Source organism: Catharus ustulatus, chromosome Z (genome assembly GCF_009819885.2).
Source record: "Catharus ustulatus isolate bCatUst1 chromosome Z, bCatUst1.pri.v2, whole genome shotgun sequence".
Taxonomy (NCBI): Eukaryota; Metazoa; Chordata; class Aves; order Passeriformes; family Turdidae; genus Catharus; species Catharus ustulatus.
The window spans coordinates 39,748,872-39,768,104 of NC_046262.2; the positions used below are offsets into that span (position 1 = coordinate 39,748,872).

Below are 19,233 nucleotides of genomic sequence, written 5' to 3' on the forward strand. Positions count from 1 at the left end.
AGTCTGTATTTTCTGGCAATCTTTTCTTGGTTTTGCCTCCGAAAACTCATTTTCCTTCTGGCACATTGTTGGCGTTCAGCCATGAGAAAGCTGTGAGGCCAAAGCAGCTCTTGCTGCCAGAGAAACACCTGATCTGTGAGGGGCAGGAAGACTTCAACATGCAATTGTAGCTCTGCAGATGCAAAGCTGGGCAGCCCTAGGTTTTCCAGACAGGCTACCTAGATTATGAGTGCCTTCCATTAGTTTTTTTGTGGCTACATAGGAGTAGGAAGGGAGCCATCCTGCAAAACACTGGACTGTCTCCAGGCTTCATGGAGCTGTGTTTCAGTGCTGATTTCCTGACAAGTAGCTACTGCTACTTGCAGCTCTTTACTGCTACAAGGAGCCTTCTCTAGCCAGGCATGAGAACTCTGGGAGGTGAAACAAGAAAATACTACTTGCCACACACACTCTCTCTGGCAGTGCAGGTTTTCTTACCCAGTATAATAAATCCTTCTTAAAAGATGTTTTTCCCTAGAACAAAAAAGGACATTAAAATTTGTTGCTCTTCATCACACTGTTTTGCAAGGCCATTTGTGGCAAATGCTGTACCACACTGGTCTCTTTCTGGCAGCTCCTCGTTGACATTTCCCTGTGTAAAGAGCCAAGCAAAACCCCCGATCAGAGCAATTTTTCCTTGACATCTTAACGTGAAAAAGAAGAAAACGAAGCTTGTCACCCGATGGAGCACACTGTGCTGGCCTCCCTGATGCAATTTGTACTGGACTGGAAAGTTGGTGGCTGGCAGTGGGAAAGGCAGGCTGCTGACAGTGCTGGCACAGGGGCTCTGTGCAGAGGCACACTGTCCTCTGTTTTTGTTGGAGAGATGGGCTTCTGGGGAGAAGGGAAACCTTACTCCAGGTAATGTTTCGAGAAGATGAAAATTATACACATAAGTGCTACCTAATGACAGGAAAAGGAAAGAAATTTGTAAATGGAATTTGTATTCTCGAGGCCAAAATAAAATGCCTTTGTGAACTGGATTTGTAACAAAAAAAATTCAGCAAAAAATTAATTATGCCTTTGTTTCCTTTAGTGGAGCTTGTGACATTTCTGTCTGTTTCCTTTGTCAAGGAGGCAAGAGATGCAAGAAAACTTCACGAATTATGCTATTTAATATTTGAAATCTTAACTTGAAAAGTCTGTGTCTAGAAAATCAAAGATCAGTGTAGGCTGTGGTTTGGGAAGTGAAATATTTCAGGATTGTTTGCCTATTATTTCCATGTGCAAAACTATGTTGTAACTACAACAAATATATCTTCCATAAAGCAGACTGTCAATTGTGGACAATTTCTTTATTTATTTGTTTTTAAAATTAGAATACCACATACTGCAGGAACATCCGACCAAAACTTTCCAAACTTTTTTTCCAAACATTTCAGTTTTGCAGCATTAAAATCAACTAAAATCCCCCTATACCCCTGCAGCATTTCTACAGTACTCATCCCTAAGCCTCCGAAATTTTTAAAGGAAACAGTTAACACTTTCAGGAAGTGAATTTGTGGTTACTTTTTTAAGAAGTTATAATAGCAAAGAGAATCCAGTAAAATACCTCTAGAAGGATGGAGAGGGAACTGATGTGCAGAGGAAGTTCATTGGAAGTACTGAAATGCCACTGGGTGACTGGGTCTGCTTTTTTTCCCAGCCTTGCTCACCTTCAGTTTGCATGCAGGTGTCTCCTGAGTAGAAGCAAGATGAGGAACTGAGTGCAGGGACCCACTGCTGGTGATAGCAATGGCAAAGAAGCTCACAACTCCTTGCTTATACCTAACTCTTAGGTGGGATGGATTTTGATACTGCTCTGCACAAGGGTAGTTTGGTTGGACAGCTGTAATGAAAAGACCAGCTTTCTGGAAAAATGCACTAGTTGAAGCTCCATTTACAAAATAATTTATTAATTTAAAAAAAATTGCTTTGTTTTGGAGCTGTATTTAAACACACTTTATCCCTCCTCCAAATGTCTCCAAGTTACTGCATTTACTTTATCTCTGCAGTATTGCTTGGCCATAGCTTCTGAAGCACAAGAGTGGAGAATGGCAAACCAGGTTACGTAAGTCAGTTACAATTCTACACTGCAGAACTCAACAGAAGTGCATCTTGATTAAGACCATAATTTCTAAAGTGTTTCCCTGTAGTTTGTGCAGTCCTTTTCTCTCAGCCCTTGTAATGGGAAGCAAAGCTTTCAGCTGCAGCCTGCAGTGACTGTTCAGCTGAAGTCCATGTGGATGTAGTTTTATTCTGATGCCTGATTCTTCATCTGAGTAGGAAGAGCTGAAGCACTGAGGGCTGGAATTGATGCATGAGAATTTCTGAGACTGACAGATACTGTAGAAAGTGAAACTTATCACTAATGTTAGCAATTCTAAATACACAACTGTTAGGATGACAAATCTCCTTAGTCAAAGCCAAACCTAGGAAAAAAATCTCTATTTTGATAAAGAAGCTGAATTTTAGTAATGCTTGTTTCTAGTAATGCTGATATGAACTTGCAATTTTTTCCCCTTTTTTTCAGTTGTAATAATTATCATTGCTAATATTTGTTGAGCATACTCCTTGCATTAATGAAAGTGTCTGCATTGGTTACAGCAGGCTCCAGCCTTTCCTTCAGTGTAATAGTTTTCATAGCTTTCATAAAGATCATTGATGTAGGCATGTGGACTTTTGACTGCTTTAAAACACTGACTACATTTCTGACTGCTGAAGTCAGAAATGGAGGTGGCGTTAGGTCAGAGCTTATACACAGAAGAGAGCTTCTGTGCACAGCATCCAGTTGCAGAAGTAGGATGTCTTCATGCTCTAGCTTTATTCTTTAGATAAACCATCTCTAGAAATCACTTAATCCGCTTCTCTGCTTTAAAAGAAGATCAACCCAGCTGCCTGTAAATATAAAGAAAGGTTAATGGTATTCTCTGCATAACTAACACTGAAAAATGAAACCTTCAATACTCTTTTCTTAACTAAATGCATACTGATAGCTTTTTTATGATGAGTCAAAGTAAGTTCTTACAGGCAGAAATAATTTTTAAAAATATGCAAGGAATATTTGATGTTTTTTGAGAGAGTGCATGCTATTAATAACCTGGAACACAAATGGATGAAATCCTAAAGTATAGTGGTAGTGTTGCTATTTTCTTTCATGCAATGAGAGAGATGCGATAGATTAATAAGATGCATCTATTTCGCATATTAATTTGATACAAAATTTTAATGTGATCTGTTCTTATTTCTCATTTAAGTTCTGAAAAAGATAATCAGACCTCCAAAAACTGGATGTTTTCATGTCTTCTTAAATTCCATCCAGAAGTGTAACTCATTCCACACTTATGCAAATAAAATGTGTGCCTAACCTTGGCCCATGTAATTATTCAGCAGTCATGCTCCAAATTTGCTGTCTCTCCAGTGCTGTACAACAGCACTTCCAAATCCTACCAAAGGAAGAGAACACTGTGTTTTTAATGAAGTGAGCTGGTTTTGGCACCAATGATTTTCATCCATTACCTTCACAAGAATGCTGTGATTGTTGCTGTAGCGCAAAGTTCCAACAGAATGTATTTCCACATTAAACAAACTCGGTATCAAAGTAATAACAAGCAGCAATCTTCAGCATATTTTAACATAAAGCTGTGTAAATTGATTTTCTAGGTCATGGGCATTATTTTTACTTTAAGGGAAGGGGTTGGAGGCAGGTATAGGGATTTGGCTAGAAGTTAGCTATGCAAAAACTAAAATAAAATGCTTGTCACTGTCTTTTCTGCCTCCTCCAGCGACTGAATCTGTAGTGTGCTTTCAGACTGGACAGCATACAGGTACTGCAGTCTTCTCTGTCTTCAGAGTTAGACCTGTGTGCATAATTGTTTATTCCCCTTTTCGGTAGATTAAAGTATTTGTTTAAAACCGTGTTTGTTAACTTGAATGTGCAATGACTCCATCCGTTTCATACATCCTTACTTGAGAACATAATAGGTTCTGAAGAACTGTTTCTGTCTACATACTGAGTAAGATCTACTGTGCATTAAAAGTACTGGGTGAGTGTGAACATCATGTTTGGGATTCAGCACTCTGTTTAATCTAGACCAGAAGCATAATTGTCAGAGTGGTTTGGGTTTGGTCAGGTTTTTTCCAGTTATGTTTTTTGTGTGCTTTGCCATTTTATTGTGAAGGGGAGCTAGGTTAGTTGGAAGGAAAGCAAGCGTCAAGCAGAGAACATAGTATAGGCAGCAAGAGGGTGATTTGGAGAAGGGCATCTCTCCAAATCTCTCTCATTTATCTCTCGTTAGGAGAGACCTTGTGGAGAGTACACTGATTCATTTCTTTGACTGAGGTTCAGGAGGAGATCTGAATACCTGACCACTGTGCTGGAGCCGGGTGAATGTGTATGGAAAGGAAAGTGCAGTAACAATGACAGGAGAGGTGGAAGGACTGAGCAGAAATCTGTAATTTTTCCAAGTTTTGGACAACAGTGGCTTGAAGACCAAGATTTACTGAGATACAAGAGAAAGAAGACTTACTTGCAAGTTCTGAAGCTGCAGATGAAGGAGGAGGTCTTAAAAATCTGGAATTAAGACAGCTGAGTGAGGAAAATAAACTCAGGGGACTGACACTGGTGAAAATCATTAGAAGGAAACCTTTCTCTTGTATTAAAAGAGCACAGTGAATGGGATGAAGAGGGCTGAAGCTGGTAAACACCAGAGATAAACAGCCTATGAAACCATACATGGTATTACCTGTAACAGATGGGAGCTGTTTCTGTGAATCTTCAAGTGCTTCCCAGAATGATTCCATTGTATCAGTGTTGAAAAGAGAAATCGACCCAGAGAAATAGTTTGAAGAATTCTGTGTGATTTCTTAGATCTCCTCATGTATTCACTGGCATTAAGTTTCATACTTTTAGATGGCATTTTGTATGAAGCTATGTCACGTCTTGATCATAAGGTAATGATTTCATGTGTGGGTCTTTTCATTTATTTTGCACATGGGTTTTACAGATCCCTCCTTTATTGGATATAAAAAAGAAAATTATAAAGGTTATTTTTAAGCCAGAAGAAATTTGAAGACAACTTGGGAAAACAGAAATTAAATTAATTTTACAATTATCTAAATTGAGGGAAATTGAGTAATTGAAAGTTTTTCTTGCCCTTAAAAAAGATGAAAGTCAATAAAAATGTTAACCTGAATTTAAGACTAACTAATGAGGTATATAGAAATACAAAATTTAGGCAGCATCAAAGGTTAAGCTTAAAGGTGGATCAGAGGCTTAAAGTTGCATCTTTCTTGCACAACATTTTTTTATGAGCAGGTAGTTACCAAAGGACTTTGTGAAATTTTTATTACAATGTTGATTTGCTGCCTGCCAATATGAGTTTATGGATGTTAACTCTTATTTAAAGTACTAGGTAAATTTCATTGTCTAATACTTTTAAACAATTATGAAATGGCTTCATAAGCTTTGACTGCCTCACAATCACATGCTTTGTGTGGCAATTTAGGTAATAAATATTTGCTGAAACACTGTACGTATTGGAAAACAGAGCTTTCCATTCTTTGCTGTAACTCCCATATTCTTCTTCCTCATTCTTTTGAACAATGGTATCTTTAAATAGAGATAAATTTGTGTTCAATGCAAATAAATTCTTCAGCGGTGACATTCCTATGGTTTGTTTATATTACATTTATGATACATGTTTCTGTTTTAATGCTTTGTTGCAATTTAATATCTTTGCCTTTATTTTGGCATTCAAAAGAGTCACGAACATTAATAATGTTCATAGATCTATGTAATTATATGGAATTGGAAATTACCTATCAGGATCATTAAGTCCAGCTCCTGGCCCTGCACACGACACCCCCAAGAGTCACATCATGTGCCTGAGTGTCGTCCAAACGCTTCCTGAGCTCTGTCAGGCTGGTGCTGTGACCACTGCCCTGGGAATCCTGTTCAAGTGCCCAAACACCCTCCTGATATGCAACCTTCTGAGACACAGCTTCAGGCCATTCCCTCAGGTCCTGTCACCACAGATCAGTGCTGACCCTGCTCTTCTCCTCTCAAGGAAGTTGTAACTGCAGTGAGGTCTGTCCTCAGACTCCTCCAGGCTGAACAGACACAGTGCTGTTCCTCATTCAGGTCCCTCTCAAGGCCCTTCTCCATCCCTGTGGCCCTCCTTTGGACACTTTCTAATACCTGAATATCTTTCTTACACTGTGCTTGAACATAATTTACCTGTCCCTATGCTGTAATGCCAGGCTAGGTACTGACAAGCTGAGAGAGTTGGGGGGTCCAACCTGAAAAAGAGCAGCCTTTCACTATCTGGAGGGGACTTTGAGGAAGGCTGTAGAGGGATTTTTCACAAACACATGTAGTGATAAAACAAGAGGAATGGCTTTAAATTGAAAGAAGGAATTCTTAGAGTAGATATTAGGAAGAAATTTCTTACTGTGAGGATGGTGAGGCACTGGAGGAACTGGTTGCCCGGAGAAGTTGTGGATTCCCCATCCCTGGAAGTGTTCAGTGCCAAGTTGCATGGAGGTTTGAGCAATCTGCTTTAGTGGGAGGGTCCCTGCCTATTGCAGGGGAGTTGGAACTTGATGTTTAAGGTGCCTTCCAACCAAACTGTTCTATGGTTCTATTAATGTGTGATGCATCATGACTCACCCAAACATTCCTTTAAAGCGGTGAAGCAAACTGCAGTTCAGCCACATCTAATTAAATATCAAGGAGCTGGACTATGTAAGGAAAATAGAAATAGCTTCTGTATTGAACTGTGAGTCCATGTACACAGGTGATTGAAAGTAACCAAAAAAACCACAGCTGAAACGCTGAGAATAAATTTATTCCATTACCTTGCTAACTGGATGATCCTGAAACAAGGCTGGGCAGACACAGAATGAGGGCGCAGGCACCATCAGGCTCAGTCCAATCCCAGCGGCAGGGCTGCTGCTGTGCCCATTTATCCAGGGCCTGAGCACTCGTAGTTCAGCACCGTGCTCTGCTCTCCCTGTGCTTTTTATGGTCTCTGCTTTGATCTCTCTCCCAGCTGGGAGCTCAAGCATGTCTGGGATAGGGCCTACAAGTATCTGTAAACACCTGGGTTATCTCTACATTGAAATTCTCCAAACAGATAGAGAAAAAACAACAGTAGGTTCCCCACACTGTTTATTCTCCAGGCCTTGTCATTCCCAGCTGTAAGGTCACTTGAGTAAACCCATCCTCCTCATCACCATTCTCCCCCTTTTAATCCTTTACTCTGAACGCAAACAGCACTTATATCACTTTTTGTTCAAGTATTTTCATAACTGTTTTCACATTGCATCACATGATAAAGCCTTTCTGACTCTATTTTTCATAATTCCTTCTATTCTTCTCCCCCCTTCAAGGTCACATGCCAACACTTGGGAGTCACACTGAGCAGATATACTTGTAGCTCCATGGGGAGAATTGGTATAACCCAGTCAGAACACAGAGCTTCACTGAAATCTTGCTCAGTTTCGAGCTGTGAATTGAAACGAAGCCATTTTTAAAAGGAAAAAAATTGTGAAGGCACTCTCCTTGGATAAAAGAGAGGACTGCATTCTCCTCTGGTTACATAGCAGCCATACTTGGCAAGGGCTATTCATTAGCCTTCAGATAAACTACAGCAGTGGGATGAAAATATTGCAGACATTTTGACTTTTAATTTCTTTTTGAAGGTGCTATGTTTTTAATTAAAACTCTCGTCAGGGACAGAAACCCAGTTACTTCTTATGATAAAATATATCAAATATGTATTCACTTCACAATGTAGTAGGTGCATAAAATAAAAAATAAACAAAATACAATCCCAATATATCATCCATTCATTTTTTTATCCTTTTAAAATCCTCGTAGTAATGTATATAGAGATACTGTTCATATTTATATGTACACAGAGATACATAGAGAGTGGCTGAAACTTGTGCTTAATTCTAGTTTATGAAATTCAGCCTAATCGTGAGATTGCATTTTTTCTAAGCTGCTTATTTATAAACGTGAAGATTTCTTCAGTCATCTACAGTTGATGTTTACTGCCAAATTGATGGTAGAGCAGCCTCATCTCTGCCTGATTGGCTGTACTAGTTAGTAAGTGCTTTTCAGCTCAGCAAATGTACACACAGGTGTGTGCATGCATTCACGCTCCAACTGTTTAACTTGTTTGACATTAAGTATGTTGGAAAAACTTGATTGTAGTTCTCTCAGTAGAATAAGGAAATCCCAAGCAGGTGCTCATCTAGAGGGAGAAGGGACATGGGAAGTTGTACAGGCATGCTTAGTCTTACATTGCAGTATGCTGCTGTCCTTTCTTCATCCCCTTCTCTCTGAGCCAGCCAGAGCCTTCTGATTAATCTGCTCATGCTTAACTAATTACTGTACTGAGGAGCTGTGTTCAGTGAGATGTGATCTTGACCAAATCCATAAATGGATAAATGGGCTCCATAGGGAACCTTGGCAATGGCAGGTACTTGCCTTTTTAAATGTGTGGCACAGAAAGCAGTTTAATTCTATGATAAACCACCCTCACAGTAAGGAATTAAAACACTTTGTAGCACTCAGAACTGCATAGACATGCATATCTGTACATAGACAAAGTAATAGTCCCTTGTCTTTTCATCTTTTTCTTTTCCTCCCCTTCTCCAATATAACTATTCTTCTAAAACTTTTCATACACTACTTGGAACAATACCAAGTATTTAAGATACAATAATAATAAAAAAACAGTGAACAATGTATATTTCTCTGAGATACCTTGTTTAGATCTATTACTAATTTTTTTTATTCCTCCCTTAGGACTAGTAGCTCTTCTGGGTATCTGAGAAAGCAGTGTAGAGAATCACTTTTCTGTAAGCTTAGCAAACGTCTAGAGAAGTCTGTTAGCCACCTAATGAGATTACAGAAATCAACAGAGCAACAGAAACCTCCAATTTCATCAGCATTTTGTGCTGAGGTTGACAGCACGAGAGGATTTCTGCAGGATATAACTACATGGCTAAAAGGCATGATGATTTGTTTTTAAAATAACCAGACCACAACAATATGAGGCACAAGCTTTAAAAGGCTGGAGAAAATAACAGATTGGACCAATTCTCTACTTCTTTATGTCAGGTTTCAGCTGTATTAGAGTTAGTTTTCTTCTTAGTAGCTCGTACAGTGCTGTGGTTTGGATTTAGCATGAGAATAATGTTGGTAACACACTGAGGTTTGGTTGCTCCTCAGCAGTGCCTGCCATAGGGCAAGGACCTTTCAGCTTCCCATGCTCTGCCAGCCAGCAGGTGCACCCGAAGCTGGGAGCGTCTGCTCAGCCAAGATAGCTGACCCAAAGTGGCCAATTTTGGGCCATGAAAATCATACCCAGTATATAATCCAGCAGGAGTTTATCGTAAGAGAGAGGCAGTCATTGCTGGATGATGGATTTGGGCATTGGTGTGTGCTGAGCAATTGCATCATGCATTGCTTCTCTCTCTTGGGTTTTATTCATCTCTCTGTTTCTCACCCTCTCCTTTCCATTGCTATTGTTATTGTCATGTTTTATTATATCTTTTTTTACATCATTGCAGCCATTAAAGTGTTCTTATCTTAACCCTTGAGCTTTTATTTTTTTTTCCTGATTCTCCTCCCTATCATACCATAGAGGGGTTGAGAAGAGGTATTGCCATCTGGGGTTAAGTCACAGCACTATAATTCTTTATTTTCTGGTCCATCGTGCAACCTGACTTCAGTTACACAGAGTTATGGTAGGTAGTTTAATCTATAAATATGCTTTAAAATTTTATCTGCTTTTTACACTGCTTGAAACCTCAAATTCTAACTGCTTCATGTTCTCATGTTATACATACTATCAAAATGTTTCTATTAATTTAGTTTTTAATTTAACAGTTGCTCTGTTCCAACTGTGTTTGAATAGATAGTAAACAGAAGTTTCAGTTGGTCTCTAGAAACAAAGAAGATATCTAAATAAATTAGACATAATAATAGAGTTAATTTTGAAAGTTGAGGGGTTTTTAGTTTAAAATATTACATAAAGGAAGACTTATTTTTTATGCTTTGCATATTTTGGCAAAATAACTTTAAATATTTGATGAATTCATAGTGAAGGATAATCAAACTTAGCATCACATATATATTTTGAGTCACTATGGCAGAATCTTGGTACTTTTGGAACTTGATAATTAGAAATCAAGATTTATTCTAAGTCAGAAATAAAGAAAAATAATATAAAAGATGCAGAGTTTATAAGTATATAAATTAATCGTTGCATAACAAGGAATTTGGAAATTGGGAGTTAGCAGAACTCATAAATACCAGGTGTTAGTACACTTGGGGTTTTTATATCACTGTTTGATTTTCCCCTTTGCTTTCCCTTCCCTGCTGTTCTTTTTGTCTTTGCTGCTTTTCCAAAGTATTTCTAAGGAAAGTGTATCAGCATGCATTATGTTGATGGGTGTAAATTGCAACTTCATTTTAACTCTGCACCTTTTGGAAATCTACTGCACAATTGCCGAACACGCGTTCCTCTCCTGCCTGTGTACTTGCAGCACTCAACTCTTTATTGTTCCACAGTCAGATCTAGTTAAGCCCTTATATTTGCTTTTCTATACTAGTAGTACTTGAAAGAACCAGTTCTTAACAGTGATCTCTGTGGCCCACCATCAATTTCCAGCTGGTTTATTCTTCTGCTTAGTCACTCATATATAATTTGAGGAGTATTTTCTCTTTAGCTTAAATACTGTATCATGTTTAACCTCTCTTTTTTCTTTTCTTTGGTACTGCTTTTGTCATGTGACTCCCAAAATTACTACTTCTGTTATGCTATGGCCACCATGCCCTTTCCTGAAATAACTGTTTATGTGCAGCAAGTTTATGGTGGTTAATAGGCTTCAGGTGCTTCCAGCTGCTTCTCCTACCAGGTATATAGATGCTGTTCCCTCATGTTACCAACTGGTCAAGTTCGTGGACAAGAGTTCCTTTTCTTTGGAAAAGACTTGGATGCTGCTGCCTCACTAGTGATTTATGTGAGAGATAACCTTATTAGCAGAAGCAGGTCGCAGACAGTCACAGACAGTGGTAATGGGTAGCAGTGATTGCTGATGGAGTTGACTGATGCAGGGTGCTCCTGGGGCTCCACATCCCCTGGTCTATTGGCCTTCCTTGCAGCAGGTCTCTGAGGAAAGACAGAAATGTGTATGTTATGCTGATAGGTGCTCTGTGGGAGGAAACAAGTGGCCCCATGGTAGAGTTGCAGTTTCTTTCACAGGCTAATCTAATAGTATTACATAAAACTCTTTCTGTTGGATTAGTGTAATTTTAAAAAGGAAAGTAGTCAAACAAATAGTAAAAGTTGTTGAATTTCAGTACATTGTGTTTTCAGAGCTGTGTGCTGAATGCAAATTTTTAAATTGGAGAAAAATGCCTACAATGTCAGAAACATACCAAGTCATCTTCTTACTCTGATGGCAATTTACTACCTTTTTCTTACTCCTATTTCCTGCCCCATTAAGCTTTGGAATGCAGTGTTCAGAAGATGGCATAGAAAATTGCCCCATTCTTGACCTGTTGTAGCAATAACTACTAGAAAATTGGTCCCTAGGGCTTGCTTGACCAATTCTGTGTCCAACTTAGAACTATTTCATCAGGTTCTTGGGACAAAAGTTTTACTCCTCACAGAATGAACTAGCTGGGAAGTGCTGGTTCAGACAGCTGGGAGTGGGAAAGAATACAGGGTGTCTGCCACCTCTAATCACTGACATTATCCTTGTGGAAAAAAAGAAAATACTTTTTTGTGTTTTCCCTTTGATTCTAAACCAAATGTCTCTGCATTTAAAACTTTCCTTAATTCATGCTAATGACCAGCTGTTTTGTGATCCCACTAAGCAGAGTCCAATAAAAGTTGACATATAGAGGCTTTATTGGTGTTTCCATCCCCTACCTGCATAACTTTTGCTTATACATATACTTCTTGTGACGGGCAGTGTGTCTCATGATGTAAAAAGGATGCAGAAATGTCATGATAAGGTAATGTGTAAGTACTTGTTCTGAAGTCAGTCTGAAAAATCACTGGATGTGGATGTACGCCAAGTGTCCCAAAAAGAGTAGGTTTAGAGTAGTAATTAAGGGCTGGTTGAGTTAAAGATTACAAGATAACAAAAAAATTACTATTATTAGCAGAAAAGTATTTGTTCTTACATTAAGCTGTCATCCTGCCTTGCTGTTTAACCTGATTCTGCTAGGTGGAGAGGAATGATGTCAGATACTTTATTACATGTGAATTCATGATTTACTTTGGGGAGAGAGTGCAGCATGGTTAGTGCAATTTCCTTCTAAAATGGCAGTAGTCTTTTACTCCATGCACTTTAAATCAAACCTAAAAAAGGAAGGGAACTTCAAAAATTAAAGGACTTTTCTGGCTTTGAAGGAGCTATATTAATAAACGCGGAATCTGAAAATTTAGGGTAAATGGGAAGATATTACTGGATATTGTATGAAAAGCTGATTTATATCAGCTTGTAGCTGCAGTTCTCCAAGGGGAAGCCCAGTAAATACATTTTGTTTTACACATCTCCTCTGCTTTTAAAACAGGAGCTTAGAGAGAGTTGTAAAATGTTGTGGCTTAGGGATCATAGGCATGAAACAACCCCTTTGATTGCAGCTTAAGTGTGATCTGCGTGTACAGCGTTTAATAACAAACAGCTAATTGTGCAGTTGTGTGCTAAATAAATACTACAACAGCAACAATAAGAAGGTTGTTTGGTGTATAACTGGCACTTACTCAAGGTATTTGTTAGGTGATAGCTTTCTTGCAGTCTTGAGCAGTGTCAAAGATTTTTGGAGCTTCACCTCCTATAACTGTGAATGAGAACAATCTTTAAAGTCATGTGTTTTAAATAATGTATTGGACTTCGAGTAACACTTTTATATTGAATAGTGATAGAACAGGGCATCCTTCCAACAGGTTGCTGTGGACAGAGAAAATAGTGAAAAAAAAAATGACACATCTCAGAAGAGAGGAGATCTACTTGTCTTATGTAGCTCCCTCCCTTTGTTCCACGAGGTCAACCTCATCCCCCAATGTCATAGTTGACCCATTGCCAAAATAAGATTAAACTGTCTTAGCCCTAAAGGCATTGGCAGCATGAAGTGGCTTTGGGGAATGATGTAATTCAAATATGAATAATACTATGTAAAAACCATCGTGTCAGTAGAACACAGAAAACTTAAATCCTCTTGGACATTCAGAATATATTATATGTCTGTATAGTTCAGATTTATGTTTTTCCTTTTTTACTCCAGTGCTGATGTTAGATGTAATTTTGGTTTTAATATTATATTTTGGGGGTTGTTGTTTCTGGGTTTGTTTAATTTGCATTGTAGGGATTGGGTAGGGATTATGAGGGGGCGGGGAGGTGGTTGGGTAGTGGGGAGGGTTGTTTCTTTTTTGTGTTTGTTTTGTTGATTTTCCATAGTGAAGCAGTAACTTTTGCTAAACTTAGAGGCTGAGCATCAATAAGAAATATTTTTCTTCCTCTATCAGGCATTTTAGACTTATAGCCTGAAAACCAGCCAGATGGTCAAAAAACAAACAGCAGCTTTTGACTTCCTTGTGATCCATGAGCTTGAATAGCCGTTTGGAGCTGTGATGATGTCTGCATCTATCTACTACTCCACTTTGTTGTTTCTTTGAAACTGTGAATTTTCTGCAAAACTGACTGCTTTTTAGATAAAGCTTTGTATCTCTGTGGAGATGTGCATGCTGTGGGAGAGAGTGTGAGACAATCACTTGCTTTTCTCCCTGGAAGCAAGCCAGAAAGGCTGTGTTTTCAATTTAGCAGTGCAAATACCTCTACTCTGGCAGTGCAGAATTCCCAGACCTTGGAGATCCAACTCAGTTTTTGTGAAATTGGACTGAACCAGGCAAAGAAGACTGATGACCTTAGGACACTTTGTCTAGCTCTTAGGACACTCTGTCTAGCTCTCTGCTGCCAGTTTAGGATGAATCAGATATTCCAGAAGTCTGTGCTTTCTCTTTCAGTCACATACGAATAGTTTACATGTCAAAGAGCACCTCTGGTAACACCAGCAGGCCAAATCTGGGCAAGTAAAGCAGGTTTTCCCGACTGTGTGTGATGGATGGGTATGGTGTGGTCTGAAGCACTGCTCTGTCCACTGCAATTTGTAATAATAATATGGGAGTCCCTGTATGGCAAATCTAATCCCTGAAAACTTTGTGTGGAATTAGGAGCGGGTGAAATTTAAGGCAAAGTTATTTTTCGTGCAACATAACATCTTCTCATGAGTGGTCATCATGAAACTGAAATAGATCTAAACCTCAACTTCAGACTGTTGACTTTAGACTGCCCTCAAATTTTACTTTTCTTACTACCCGTGACTGCATTCAAAGATTTCCATGGTGGTGGTGGCTACTCTAGAGTGTCTTTCTAAGAGTTCACATGAGAGGTGCTGTCTTTGCCCTGCCCTTCTACGAGTGACAGTCATTTAGCCTTGCCCAGCTGCATGTCCCAGTTCAAGACAGTATGTCTCTTGAGGTGCTGTGTGGGATCAGCATAGTAATGGCATGAAATGTGTAGCTCCAAATGTTATACGGCTGTTCAAATAGTCAAACCTATTAGGACTAGCTCTGATTTAATTGCTGTTTTAAGTCTGATTTAGAGAACAACTCTTCTTCAGTGAACAGGGTAGGCTAACTTCAAAAAATGTTCTTCCTGTTATCATTCTGTAATTCTATGATTCCTTCATGTGGTGAAAAAAGAAGGAGCAGAATTTCCTGAGAATCCTCAACAAGAGATTAGGGAAACTTATGAGAAAAACAGTTTTAGAAATCCTGGCTCTTTCTTTAAGTACACATTAGACTCCTGGAGATTTCTGATCTAGATCAGTGTGTACATCTAGCAACAGCAGGCTTGTACATAAATGGTAGTGTGCTGGAGTCAGCAGCTTCCTGGAGTTTCTTCTGGCTTGTAGTACAAGCACAGGTTTTGTTTCTCAGTGCCTCAGTACTTTTCTCATCTTCAAACTTGTACTTAACAAGATGATACAGTAACTGTAATTCTTGATAACTACTGTATTTGGTCAGTGCTTTACAAATCCAAAGCAGTGTCATGAAATCCAGTTTTGTTTTAAAAACTTAAAAAAACCCCAAAACAACAATAAAAGCAAAAAAAAATATTTAAAAACTTGAGGATAGAATAAAGTGAATATTGACAAATCATTGAGATTGTAAGAAACTACTAGTTGTCCCAGCTGCATAACACAGAAAAAATATTCAACAAGCATATGGGAGGAGAAATCCAGAAACCATTACTTTTGGTCAGTAATCTCCAGTGCGCATTTGTCAAAAATTCAGTGGTCTCCACTGATAAGGTGTTACCTTTTACTTATATATGTGCTGAAATGTGTACATTTGTGTGATGCCGTATCATAAGTTACCTTTCCTGCCTCTTCTAGGTTTTTTTCAAGTATTATTCTAGATGGTATAAAGAGCAATAGTATACTTAGGTCAAGCAGAGTTAAAAGCTGATTTCCGCCCACCACAGTAAACAGGCTAACTCTAAATTTTCTTGAACTGAACTCTCGTCATCTCTTTTTTTTTTTTAGCGGGCAGTTTGCCGTGGTGAAAAAATGCCGCGAGAAAAGTACTGGTCAACAGTTTGCAGCAAAATTCATCAAGAAAAGGAGAACGAAATCCAGCCGCCGTGGAGTAAGCCGGGAAGATATCGAACGAGAAGTTGGCATACTAAAAGAGATTCGGCACCCTAATGTGATTACACTTCATGATGTCTTTGAGAACAAAACAGATGTCATTCTTATTCTGGAGCTGTAAGTAACACTAGAGACCTATGGATGAGCAGGAGAATATTTATTTGTTTGGTTTTTAAAAACAGGCACTTGGAGAATTGTGGGGATTCGATGGAAGTTCCTTATCACCCCAAAAGAAAATAGATAATAGCCTTAGAAAGCTTCATTTCTAAGTCAGTGTTATAGCTTCCTGATTTTTACATATATTTTTCAGTGTGAATGCACTACAAAGTTTTTTAAAAATCAGTATATTTAGGATTTCTTTTTCCTGCTTTCTACTTTAATAACTGTTGGCATTATGGATCCAGAAGACTAGCCTGGAACTAAATAAACTGATTTGAAGATCAGAGCACAAGAAATAGAGATTCTAAGTAGAGATTAATTTAGTGAATTTTACTGTATTGGTGTAAAGTGGCCTCAGTGAATGCTTTTTCTCATTTTCTAACCTACATAAAACAGAACAGGATTTTCCCAGTTTTCTCTTGTTGAAATGAGAACTGAACTTTCACACCATTTCATACTGGTTTAGTTCCCAATTTTTCATCCAATGTCATTGCTAATAGATCGAGATAAATATGTCAGCAGAGACTGCTTCTGCATTTTTTCAAGTCTGGCTTCCGGTTCCTCAAAGACTGCAATTGTAGGAGTTAAGTATTAGTCACCTGTTAGGAGTTTGTCAGTGGCTGCTGCTGGAATGTGCATATCTTTATACAGGTGGCATGCCTGGCACTTTATTATTGCCATACCTGCTCAGTATCAGTTGACTGTGCTTTAGAGTAAGAATTTCATGCAAGCAGAAGACTTGATACCAGAATCTTGGGCAGCACTAGCATCTTTTTCTTAGCTGTTCATGCAGTTTTTCTTATGTAGGTTTTGTCTTCTTGTTTATTAGCTTTGATAAATGGTATTTCCACCTAATAAAGATACTTCAGTGTTGAATGGTTTCAGTAATGTGTAGATTTACAGTATGGATTTAAAAAGAAAACTGGGAAGTAGCTTTTGGAGTTCCATTTTTTTCTATGGTCTATATATGCACAATACAACTTCGTTATGTTTATGCAAACATATTTTTACACTTGTAGTCCAGCATGTGATGGTTTATTGTAATAGTTGTAGTCTGGCTTGGTTTTTTTATTTGCATTTGTATACGCTTGGGTTAGTTTGCCAAATTTGGATAATTTAAACAAGTTGGGGTTTTTTTCCAAACTAAATTATCATCCTTTATAAAGTTCCTTATATTCTTACTGTTTCTGGGTTTTGTTCAGAATTCTTTGAAATGTGACATGAATATGCAGCAAAATTGGTGTGATGATTCTTCATCTCCCCACTTGATTCTCGTGTTCTCTTGCTCTATAACCTCACTGTCAGAGTGTTGTTGCTTCTGCAGCTCCTTCAACTCTGAAATCTGTCCAGATGAAATCAGGCCAGAGTCTGTGCTTGAAGGCTGTGAGGGAGACCTGGTAATCATGGCAGTGGAAGGAGGGATAGACTGCTCCACCCACCCCCACTTCTCACATAGAATAGGAGCTCTTTTGGCAGCAAAGCTGCTGTGTGTGTGTGTGTCAGTGTGTACCCACTATTGTCCATTGAGCAGAAGAATGACAATCTGCATATTTCATAAGCTTGATGGCAGGAAACTCGGCAAATTATTTGCATTGCAATTTAGGTAATTGTTTTGTGAGGTGAGCAATCCCTCTATAGATTCAATTGGGGACTTTTTTTTCCACTTTTCCAAACTGCTTCATGAGTCTTTCAAGTTGAAGAAGTGCTATTTGGATATCACAAAGATAATGCATTTATTTATTTAGGCAGTCAAAGAGGAAAAGATGACGTTAGCAATCCCTTTGTAAACTTGACTATGCTAACTGCTACAAACTTTTGTAGTTCTCAAAATCTTTATGTAACCATGATGTTACATAAAGCTATTGAATAGAGAGGATTGTCGTTTTAATCGCATGCTTAGACATTAAATATGTAATCCTTTTTCTCTAATGTTCTAATATTCGCATTTTGCCTAGGGACCTACCCTCTTGACAGTCTTTGTTCTTACAGAACAATTTCATACAAACAGAAATAAAGCTGAAATCTCATTAAATAACCTGTTTTGCTATTCTCAGAATCTACCCTAAGTGTCTGTTTTCCATTCTGATTAGAACATAGTATATTTCCTAGCACTCGTGTTCTGTTCAGACTACAATAATGAGCCAATATACCACACAGAGACAAAATTTTGTATAACTGAGCAACAGCAGCTGCCCTTTTGTTGCCATATGTCAACATGCACAGTCCCAAGGCAACAAGGTCTAAGGCCTGTTCACTATTGATTTTTATTTTCTGCTTCAGCAAGAGGTTTGCTGTATTGCATACAGCCTCCTAAACATTTCACTGCCTTACTAATTGGCAGTTCCTCAGAGGTGAGCAATTGACTGGACAAGGGGCAATGGCATCAAACTGAAAGGTGGTAGACTCAGATTGGATATTAGGAAGAAATTTTTAACTGTGAGGGTGGTGAGGCAATGGAACAGGTCGACCAGAGAAGTTCTGGATCTCTGTTCTTGGAAGTGCTCAAGGCCAGGTTGGGTGGGGCTCTTGGTCTAGTGGGAGATGACCCTGCCCGAGGCAGGGATGTTGGAATTTGATAATCTTTACGGTGCCCTCGAACACAAACCATTCTCTGCTTCTATTCAAGGTCATGATTTATATGCAGGAATAGGTGGGCATTTGGTTAATTATTGCAGTGGCCAAGTCAGTCCTCACAGCGCCAAATACAAAACAAAGCTACTTTATCCACATAGGTGTTTGGAATTTTGTCATTCAACTGCCTTGTATCAGGAAACTGATTTGCCAAAAAACACAATTTCTATGAAACATTTAATTTATGAAACTTTAAAAACCAAATCCTTCCTTAGAAGATTCAGCAGCCATGCACAAGCATGAGACAACCTAGAAGAACCTTACTTTATTCCAGTCTGTCAGTATATTTAGAGCATTCAGACATATTTTCACTACTCTAGGTCTTAGTGACAAGCGTCTTCCTTGACTTGGAAATAACCTTTTTATTTCCCACTCTGTGGACTCTTTCATCATCTTGAAAGGAATGTTATGCATATTACATACAAACTGGAAGCCACTGTCTTTTCCTCATCTAACTAAAAACCTTAAAAGTTTTGGGGTTTTGCTTTTATCACACAAATAATTCAATTAGTCAGAATTTTATAGTACATTTTTCTATCCAGCTGCAGCAATTAGAGTCTGTTATATGTTAGCAGTACTAAGCTATTTCTAGTGAGCTCTGCTGAAGCCATCATTTTTTCAGACTTCACAGACTAGAAAACACAGATGTCTCTGCACATTGAGAATTATTTTTTTTTCTTCAA

The 19,233-nt window shown here is 38.5% G+C and overlaps 1 protein-coding gene across 1 annotated transcript in view; it reads left to right on the plus strand.

Moving 5' to 3' along the window:
- The window catches only part of DAPK1 (death associated protein kinase 1), an 85,391-nt gene that overhangs the window by 24,199 nt on the left and 41,959 nt on the right, over nt 1-19,233 (plus strand). Inside the window, exon 2 of the mRNA XM_033085457.1 lies at nt 15,656-15,877. Coding sequence (XP_032941348.1) covers nt 15,656-15,877 — 222 coding nt within the window. The remainder of the gene's footprint in view (nt 1-15,655; nt 15,878-19,233) is intronic.